Source organism: Erithacus rubecula, assembly GCF_903797595.1.
Source record: "Erithacus rubecula genome assembly, chromosome: 1".
Taxonomy (NCBI): domain Eukaryota; kingdom Metazoa; phylum Chordata; class Aves; order Passeriformes; family Muscicapidae; genus Erithacus; species Erithacus rubecula.
In genome coordinates this window covers 82,894,713-82,905,035 of record NC_136658.1, presented here as the reverse complement: position 1 = coordinate 82,905,035, position 10,323 = coordinate 82,894,713, and the positions used below count along the sequence as shown (strand labels likewise).

Below are 10,323 nucleotides of genomic sequence, written 5' to 3'. Positions count from 1 at the left end.
TTATGGAAAATCCACTCTGTTTTGTGGCTGCTGCAATCAGTTGCTTGTAGTTTATCCTGCAAGAAGCCATAAACCACATGACCATGTCATGGGGCACCTGTTCCATTGGATTTCTTGGCAAGAGTCTCCATGTCACGTTTGCTGTGGTAGGCAGACTACTGATAATTTCAGTAAGAACCATGAGCTTCTTAAGTACACATTTTTAATAATTTTGCTTTTGTTTCTTTCCCCCTGGTTCTTGCTCTTTCTTAGTCTATCATTCTTTCCTGATAATTATTAATTCTTTGAGGTTGTTCAAGTGGTGAATCCACATTTTCATCGTCCCTCCAAGATCTGTAGCTCAGTGAATTCTTATGAATTTTGCAAAATGCAGTTGCATTAAAGTGGCTTTGTTGCTCAGATAAGGAAACAACAAGTACAAGTGCAGCCAGATGTACAAATGAACCATGTTCTGGAGCAAGGGGGCCTGTGAAAAAATACAGTCCCCAAAATAGGCATGGGGGAGAGGAGTGACACAGGTGTGCTCAACACAGGTGGCAAGCAATTCTGCTCTTGGGAAGCAGGGAAAAGATGGCACACTGTGCCAGTTTGAACAGCAGTGAGGTATTTTTTTTCCCTTGCAAATAGATGTCTTGGAAAAAAGTAGAGGCTGCGTGCCAAGAGGCTATTGATCACATTGCTAAATAAAGTAGTGGCCTTGCTTCACAGGAGGTTCTTCTAGAAGTGCCTGCACTGATGAAAAAAGGACTGGAGCCATCCCAGCACACCAGCCTGGCATGACACATGCACAGCAGCAAATGGGCTGTGTTGAACACCAGCCCCTGAGCCAGCACCTCCCAAATCACCACCCATCAGAAGGGACAGAGGGAGCTGAAGGGCCATCACACAGCAGTCCACAGACACGTGGGGAGAAGTGGCGTGACAGGATGGATTTGCCTGCTATCTCCTTCCGCAGGAAAGCAAGGAGGGCTGCCGGGGAGTTCCCAGCCAAAGAGCCTAATCACCAGATGAGTGGGATGGGAGCAGTCAGCAAAAATGCTGCTGCTCCTCATTGGGGTCATAGGAATGAGAGAATAATACTCTCTCATGCATGGCTCGAGCAGTGAGTCCACATTTTCATCATCTGTCCAAAATTCCCTGACTTGTCCTTGATACCACAGAATAGAATGAGCCATGATGTTTCTGTCCTCTATGTTATGTTATGTTATTCATAAATAACATCCCTAAGTGACTCAGATAAAATGGGAATGGGATGCCATCCCATCTTAGCTCTAAGTGAACATGTCAAGAAAGGGAACGATGGAATAGTAACAGGATGCCAAGGTCACCTTCTGGGCAGAAACCTTGAGCTAAGGAGGAATGGTACAATTGTTGGAGCAGTGAACCTCACTCAAAAATCAACTGTTAGGAACAGTGCAAAATGAGTAAGTCACGGAGCAACGTTGTGCAAACGTATTACTGTTCTGGAAACCAACAATACTCTACAGCCATCATCCACCTGCTTCTTTATTGATCTAGACACCCTGGAGTCGGTCTTGCTACAGTTTCTATCTATGATAAAAGGCAAGAGGAGGGTTTCAGGGGTGCAGGAGGAGCTAGGACGGCTGGGCTACCTTTGTAGTTGAGGGATATCCTCTATCTGTCATAAATGGCTTTGAGGAACGGAGAGACAAACGTCCTGTTCCTTGCTGTTAGCTGAGGTCCTTTGGTCATGCCTACTCCACCGTGAATACTGATGCTTACTTACGCCTGACTGTGCAGTGTATGACATCAAACACATACACCTAAAGAAAGTTAATACCATACTATTTAGAAAATCAATACGCTTTCATAGTATAAAGACTACTTGGTACAATAGTTAATGAATGAGATTTTCCTGATGTGGGCTGAAGCCATTAGTCAGGGGCCAGAGGCCGAGCAGGAGAGAGTCAAAGCCAAAAATACCCTCTGCTGTCCAGCTGCAGCCCAAAAAGCAGCTGGACGTGGGTATCTCCCCATTGGATTGACAGGCTTTCCGCTTCTCAGAGCGGTTTGTTTACAGCTGTGTCTAAAATAAACGTTGCCTAACTTTTTTTTTTTTTTTTTTTTTTTTTTTTTTTACCGCTCCTGTTATTCCTGCGGAGCAAGTTGGATTCCTCTCTGACTCACGCATGATTAACTAACTTCCAGCTGCATTATCTTTATTGTTGCTGCCGATGCACAAGCCAGCGCTCAGCACGACTCGTGGATCCCAAGCTGTGCCGGCGAGGCTGCCACTTACAGAAAGGATATTTTCCCTAACAGTTGTGGGGTTTGGGAAATGTCTTTTTTTTTTTTTTAATTTGTGTATTTATTTATTTAAGAGACAGCAAGTACCTGCTTCCTCGGGGACCAGAAAAACACAAACAAACAGCCGATAGCGCTGCCGGACGCAGCCGGTGCGGCGCTGCTGGCGGAGAGGCGCGGCGGCGGCGGGGCGGCACCGAGGGGGTCCCGCACAGCGGGGTCCGGCAGCCGCGGGCAGGAAGCGGTGAAGGCCGGCACCAGGAAACGGGAAGGAAGAGGCCGAGCGGGGCAGGAGCCGCACGGCGGAACCCCCCGGGCCCGCTCCCGCCGGGAGCACGTGCGGGCGCGGCGGCGCGGGGCACGTGCGGGGCGGGCACGTGCGGCACCGGCACCTGGCAGCGGCGGCCGGGCAGGGAGGGGCGGAGGGAGGGAAGAGGCGCTCCCGCCGCGCCAGCGCTGCCCCCGGGGAGGGCGGGCGGTCCGCCGGCCTCGGGCGGTTTTACCCAACCGCTCGCCCCTTACATAAGCCGGGAGCCGGTCCGCCCCCCATCCCCGCCGCCGTTCCCCCTTCCCCTTCCCGGGAGCCGCCCCCCTGCTGCAGAGATGTGACACGCCCCCTCTCCATCCCTCCCTCCCTTCCGTCGCCGTCCCCTCCCAGGAAGAAGCCGGAGTCGGCAGCGCCGCGGGCCCAGCATGGAGTAGGGCGGCCCGGGGCCGGCGGCGCCGCGCGGGCATGGAGCTGGGCCCGGGGCCCTGCGCGCTGCCGCCCGCCGCCGGGGCCGCGGCCAGGGCGGCGGCGGCGGGGGGACCCTGCGCCGAGATGCTGCAGGTGGCGGAGGAGGCCTTCCGCGGCGGCAACTTCGAGCTGGCGGCCGAGATCTACGGCTCGGAGCTGGCGGGGCTGCCGCAGCCCGAGCGGGGCCTGTGCCTCCGCCGCGCCGACGCGCTGGCCAGGGCCGGCCGCATGGCCGAGGCGCTGGACGCCTACGGCGCGGCGGCGCGGCTGGCGCGGCTGCGGCCCGAGGAGCTGCGGGAGCTGGCGGAGAGCGTCGCCCTCAGCATCCGCGACAAGGAGCTGCGCCTCCCGCCCTGGGGGAGCGGCGCGGCCGGCGGCGGCGGCGGGGCGGAGGGCGAGAGCCTGGGCGACCCGGCTTGCTGCCGGCCGCCCGAGCTGTTCGCCTGCCCGCTGTGCCGGCGGCTGCTGTGCGAGCCGGTGACCCTGCACTGCGGGCACACCCACTGCCGCCGCTGCGCCGAGCCCGGCGACTGCGGCCGCTGCCACCGCCCGCGCCGCCCCGCCGAGCCGAGCCCCGCCGCCGCCGCGCCGCCGCCGGCCGCCGGCCGCCCGCGGGTCAACGTGGTGCTGGGCAACCTGCTGCACAAGTGGTTCGGCGCCGAGAGCCGGGCGCGGCGGCTCCGCGCCGAGGGCGACGCGCTGCGGGAGCGCCAGGAGCTGCCGGCCGCCCTGGAGAAGTACAACCAGGCCCTGGAGATGGGTGAGTGGCGCCTGCGGGGAGGAGGAGGAGGAGGAGGGGGCGCGGCGGGGGCAGCGCTGCCCGCCGGCACCGGGCTGGCCCCGCAGCCGGGCGGGGAGGGGGTTTGCCGTGAATGGTGGGAGAGGGCACCTGGGGGAGGCTACGAGCGGGAATCCTGCCAGCGGGTCTCCTCACGCCCGCCCCCCGCTCCAGTGAATGGCTATTTTTGTTCCACTGGTATTTCTGTCCTTGCTCTGAAGGTGCCTGGCGTTTAGCTGTTCGCTGCCGATGACTCATTATGCAGTATTTCTAGAAAACCCGCTTTCCTATTTATGGGGAAGCCATCATTCAGTGTAGGATACGCAGTAGTGGTCGTGTTGAGCCCCGCCGCGGCTTCGCGGAAGAAATGAGTATGTGGGTCGGATTCATTCAGCTACGTGCAGCTGCACCTTCAGCAAGACAAAAGCTTTGAAAACACCTAATGAGATATCAGTAGGCGTAAAGGCTCATAAAATTGCCTTTATCTTGCATTGTGCAAAATACTTAAGATTAATCTACGTTTATCCTTGGAGAGATGGTGCGCCCGTGTTTTGAGCGTAGCCTCTTTGTTGACATTCAGGATTTCTGTGTGCAGGATGCTCTCTCTGAAGAGCTCGGCTTTAAATAAAAATGCCTGCCTTCCTTCTCTGCCAAACCGATGGCAGCCTTAGTTTATGCAGAGTAGCTTGTTTTCAGGCTCTGTGCCGAGTAGTAGGTGGCTCTGCTCTCGGTTGTAGCCGTGTAGTAGTGGATGTGTGCGTGCGTGCGCCCGGCTTGTTTGCCCTGCGAGCGGTGGGGGTGGAACAGCCGTGAGTGCGGGGAGGCGTGGAGAGCCCGAGCCGCGATCTCGGCAAATCCCCCGGGATCTGCCGCTCCGCCGCTCTCTGCGTGATGGATGTCCGGTTTAATCGAGGGGGAAGGGGGGAGAAAGCCTCCGTCGTTTTAACACTGACGAAATCCTGCGGGTAAATGTCTTTAAAAGACAAGTGTAGGGAAAACTGTGCCGCTTCTCTGTCCATGAGCTCCTTCCCTGCATTGACTAAAAATCATGTTCCTTGATCCTAGTTCTTACGTGCAGGGATAAATGGCTTTGATTTTTTTTTTTTTTTTTTTTTTTTTTTTTTTTTTTTTTTTTTTAAATTTTGCTGTGGAAGGAAACAATTTCACCGTTATGCCAGTCCTTGACTCACTTTCATTTCTTGCCACGCTTAGGAGATAGAAGAGTTTGGGATGGGATAGCATAGCATACTATCTCCTCACAGCTGATGCTGGCTGTGGAAACCATTACTTCTGCTAATTCTTCCACTTTTCCAGCTAGATGTGACAAGTTTTCAGTTCTAGATGAGTGTCCCTATAAAACTATTATGTGGTTTAGCTGTAGTAATCCCTATTAAAAGAGGGCAGGATGGAGCCCAAGAAGGAAGGTGAAGCGGAGGGAGAGGAGAGGCTTAATGTAGGTCACTGGTGGATACGGTGAGTTTTCAGTAGGCAAACCTCCAAATATTTTGGGTTCAGGGTCCTGCTGCTGGGGAAAATAGCATCTCATCAATGAAATTAATGTCTGAGGAGGTTTTTAGAGAGCCGTTTCTCACAGTGTCTGCTTCTTGCTGTGTGTGCATGAGGGTGAAAGGAGGGGGAGGACTGTGGTGTGCTGTTGGTGTTCTCACACAGCATGTGTCTTTCTCCTTCCTGTCCCTGGAGTACAATCTCCAGCCATGACTGTTGTGCATCAGGGTCTCAAGATAACTCCTTTGCAGTGTCCTTATTCCTGTTTCAGTGATTTCCCAAGGAGCCTGGGAATCTGTTCAGAAAATCCTCATCTGTCAGTGAAATTGAATTTTTTCTTTTTAAATAAACTGTAATTGGAAATAATAACAGCTATCTTGCTAGCTTTTGGAGTCCAAAAGCAATAGGTTTACATGTCCCTGTGGTGGATCCTGATTCCTGCTGATGAAGGGCAGCCCATGCCCCCAGCCCATCATCTTTTTGATGTTTTGTGTGTGATGGTGCTTTCTCACAAATTGAACTGCTGTGTATGAGACTCATGTTCTTAAATTCTTGCCACATGTTCATCAGGTACTGCTTTTCAGCATACAGGAGTTGCCTTCTTGTTTCCCAGCCAAGTATCATAGTAAATAAGGGGGGAAAAACCCCACAGCTCTTTTCTAACTGTTCAAAATTTAAGTGTTCGCATATGGGTGACTTCAATGCACAGCACAGCCCTAAGAGTCACACCTGAGAGCATTGTCCAAAAGCTTCCTGAACTCTCTCAGGCTTATGGCTATGACCATTTCCCTGGGTAGCAGGTTCCAATGCCCAGACACCTCTGGGTGAAAAATCTTCTCCTAAAATCCAACCTAAACCTCTCCAGACTCAGCTTCATGCTGTTTCCTCAGGTCCTCTCCCTGGTCACCAGAGAAAAGAGATCATCAGTGCCTGACCCTCCACTTACTTCCCCTTGTCAGGAAGTTGTGATGAGTTTCCCCTCAGTTTCCTCTACTCCCAGCTGAACACACTTCTAATGTGTGAGAAGATATATGATTTTTACCACCTCAAAATGCTTGTGTATTGCTGTTTCAAGGGCCTGAGTATCACTACAATTTCTTTGTGGCTTCTGAAGGCACATAAACACATTGATTGTACAATTGTGGTGTAAAGTTAGGTAAAATTCCAGGTTTCTTGGTAGTACACACACTTCAGTGGGATTTTTTCACTGGTTTATTTTATGGAGCACTTTCCTACTCCATTTGTTACAACTAGCTTTGTGTGATGCAATATTAAAGCAAGTTTTCCTATCAGTTTGCTCATTCTGATTGTGACCTTCTCCTTATTGACACTTCAGTTCTCAAGGTGCTTCAATTCTTGAATTACATTTCTGATGCAATCTGGAATGTCTTGTGCATATTTCAGGCATGGGAAGAGGTCTACATGCCTCCAAGTTGTCAGCTTTTTCCAGTTGAGCAGTTGTAGTCTTACAAACTCTACTCTTAAGTGAGTATGTTCATCTTTTGTCCTTAACTATCACATCTACAGCAACACTGCTGCTCCCATGTTCACTCCTGTAGTCTGCTATGGATTCAGGTGTGGTTGAGTGGGGCTTTTTATTCTTAAGAAAATCAGCTCTGCTATTTGATCTTTCCAGCTCTCTTGAGATGAGATCTCTGCTGTTTTATACAAAGTCACTGCCCTTATTTTTTTTTGCTGCTATAGACATTGTAATAGATCCTCCATTATTGTACAGTATCTAATTACCACAGCTTCAAAGCAAGCACATGTCAAGCTGCTTGAAAGAAAGCATTTGTTTCCAGATGGATCATTTTTGTGCCAAGCTTTATGCTGTTCAGCCATCATAATATCAAGTATTGTCCAAATGTTACTGTCATGGCATTACCCCAGATTTCTGAATTTCATTTGTGTGAGGATCAGAGGTGGGCTTCCTCTCTGACATCCCTTCTCTTCTAACTAGTCTTTTGATTGTCTGGACTCCTAGGTTAAATAAACTGAAATATATGTGTGCAGGATTACTTTTTTGTTTGTGGGGTTATTTTCTTTTGTTTATTTGGAGCCTTTTGGTGCAGTATGTGCTTTCTGCACCCTTTTTTTCTTTTACCTGCTGCTCTCTCTCTGATGGAGATACTCTCTGGAGAGACTGTGCTTGGGAGGAGTACAGTCATTTCCTTATTACCAGGCATAGGGATTCCTCAGGCTGTGTGCCTAAAGTTAAAGTAAGCTAGATTTTAGTGACAAATTAATGTGTTTTGAGGATGTGCTTTTGGGAGTGAGTTCTGGTGTTAATTTTTTTAAATTTTTAATTTCTCCAAAACAGTTCTAAGAGGCAGAAGCTAGCTGTTGCTTCATTGGGAAGATTGTGAATAGAGCTTTTTCCAAGTACAGCTTTTAAAGAGTTGAAGCTCTCGTTGGGATGAGGGTACATTCATTAGACATCATGCATGCAGAGCGTGAGAAGTTTGGGGTGGTCTTGGATGAATTTCTCTGTTCTCTTCTTTGTACTGAGACAGCCTGTTAACATCCTGTGCCTTTCCTGTAAATAAACCTGGAGGTATCTGCTCAGGGGTACAAAGCCCAGGGGTGTAGTTTTGTGGCATGGCTTTGTAGAGGTTTTGTTTCCTGGGCTGTGTCAGCAGTTGTAGATGCTGTGTGGTCTCTCAAGCCTGCCCACAGGGCTGTGGCTCTGCTGGGAAAGGCTGTGACCCTGCTGTGCCCACCTGAGAATGAGCTTCTTGGGGTGTGGAGGGGTGAGCCTGCCCTGGCTCCTGTGGTGGGATGGAGCAGCTGCTTGTTTGCTTGCTGTGTGCTGTGCAGCTGGGCTCCAGCCCTGGGGATGGCACACATCCTATCTGGACACTGGCATTCCAGGACACCCTGTTTCTACAGGGTGAGACATGTTGGCTGTGGTGTGTAGTTACCCACTGCTGCAAAGTTTATCAGGCCTGAGAAGATCATTGTTTCTGGAGAGCTGTAAGAGCTCAGCAAACACTCAAAGTCGTTGTGTTTATTCCTAGTGTGATGGACTCTTTCTGAGCAGAAATATGTTTGTCCTGGGGCAGGGGGAGATAGCTCTTGCATGCAGCCACTCACATTGCCTATGAATGTGATTCATGCTAACTAAATTGTAACTCTATTAGCAAAATTGTACTCGTATCAATAGAAAATAATTGTTACAAAGCAACAAAAAAAAAAAAAAAGGGAAATGGTGAGACAAAGCAGATGGAATCCTCCAGATGTTAGGTGGGAGTAGTGGAAGGATGTAGGTTTGATAAGCAGCATCTAGAAATAAAAAGTTTCGACCTTGGAATGGGCCAAATTGGGATGATTCCAGGCATGGAACTTGAATAAGGTTTTATTGTGGGAACATATGTTTAATTACATAACCCCAAGCTTAGTGCACTTGCGCTACCGCAAGGTTACCCAGCGGGCACGGTGAAGAGAAGGAGCCTTCATCAGAAATAAAACCCCAAAGGATGAGAGACCCCTGACTACTAGTGGGGCATGTGCAACACAACATAGTGGTGTAGATTTTAGGAACAAAACCTGGGAGGAGCTTGCCAGAAAATTCTGTATTGATATGTATTAGCATATAGTATATAAGTGGGATTTTTGGCTTGATTGTTTGGTATGTGAGGAAGGGTGGGCCCCTCCCCATATCTCCCATCGGTTTTGCTTATGCTTTATATTAACCTCCTTTATACTAAATTACTCACTGCCAAATTTTGTATGTACTCAAATATATGTATCTAATATACTTTGATTGTATTCATTTATATACAGTTGTTGCTATTTAAAAAATTGCTGCTAAATTTAATCTTGTTGTTTGATAAACAGAATGTCATTCATAACACCTAGGATTTTAGTTCCACCCCTAAAGGGTTCCAGAATGAGCATTTAGGAGATCAAGCTCAACTGTATCATAGAGTTTTCTAAACACAGTGGAAGACTGAGGACTTGGGAAGAAAAGGCTCCTTTGCACTTTCCATATGTCTGTGTTTGTTTCAAGTGGATGAAGGATGGTGTAGGAAAGGCCAAGGAGAGGAGGTGAGTTGGTACTGAGCCCAAAGTAGTGTCAGAGGTAGCAGTGTTTTGGGGCAAGCAAGGTAGATGCTGCTGAGTGGGTGCTGGGGGTGCTCTGTCTCCAGTCTCCAGAGTGGAGAGCTGCTCACTGACCTCTGGCCCACGGGGTGGTGGTTGTGGTGTTGCTAAAAGCAAAATGCAGAAGCTTTCCTGAGCTTTGGTGGCAAGAGGAGAATCTGCCCATCTTGGCCAGACCTTGGAGAACACTCCCCCTCATCCCAGTGAATGATCACCATTAATTGGTCTGATCTAAAAGAAAGCTTGTTGTGGTCACTCAACACTAATTACTTTTGTGTTCAAGCAATTAATGGAAATTTATCTGATGCCTTCCACATTCTCCCTTTGTAAGCATTGAATTAAAGGGGTGGGGCAGGCCAGGAGGCAGTAGAAAAAAGACACAGAGGAAGCTACAGACCTTCAGTGTGAGTTGATTGAAGAGCAACTGTTGTAGATTTTCCTGCTAGCTAAATGACAGATTGTGGGATTGCGCTCTTTCCTGGAGAGCATGGCACAGGTGAACTTCCAGCCAAGCATTCTTGGAGTCAGTCTGAGTGCTTACACGCTTCAGAGAGGTGTGGGCAAACGTTCTGCCATGCCCCAGAAACAATTTGCTTGGGCATTTTCCTTCTATGTCTGTGTATAAGTTGTTTCAGATAAAGCTGGGGAAGGATGGTCAGAATTTCTTGGTGGACTGGTGGAGCAGCCTTCAGCTGCTTTCCTACTGCACCCCTGACCAGTGATGGATTTCTCTCAGTCCTGGGTCAAGGGTCAGAACAAGCAGAGTCTCAAACTGTAATGGGAAGCTACTGAGCTCTCTTTAGAGAGAGCTGTGCTTAAATTTTTGTAGAGGTGGCTGATGCCATCGTTTGCATTTTTATTAATTCTGCCATTTTCTAACTTGTACCCTTATTAGTGGTGCACTTGCACTAAAGTCTTGTTCAAAGTAAACTGCTAG

At 49.5% G+C, this 10,323-nt stretch overlaps 1 protein-coding gene across 2 annotated transcripts in view; it reads left to right on the top strand.

Annotated features, from left to right (window-relative positions):
* The first annotated feature begins 2,720 nt into the window (after window positions 1–2,720).
* Window positions 2,721–10,323, top strand: part of LONRF2 (LON peptidase N-terminal domain and ring finger 2) — a 34,850-nt gene continuing 27,247 nt past the window's right edge. Inside the window, exon 1 of one of the 2 annotated variants that reach the window (XR_013773546.1) lies at window positions 2,721–3,761. Coding sequence is in view for 1 of the 2 variants with exons in the window: in XM_079299836.1 (XP_079155962.1) it covers window positions 2,999–3,761 (763 nt within the window). In the remaining variant the exon portion in view is untranslated. The remainder of the gene's footprint in view (window positions 3,762–10,323) is intronic. The other variant, XM_079299836.1, reaches the window with a different exon arrangement.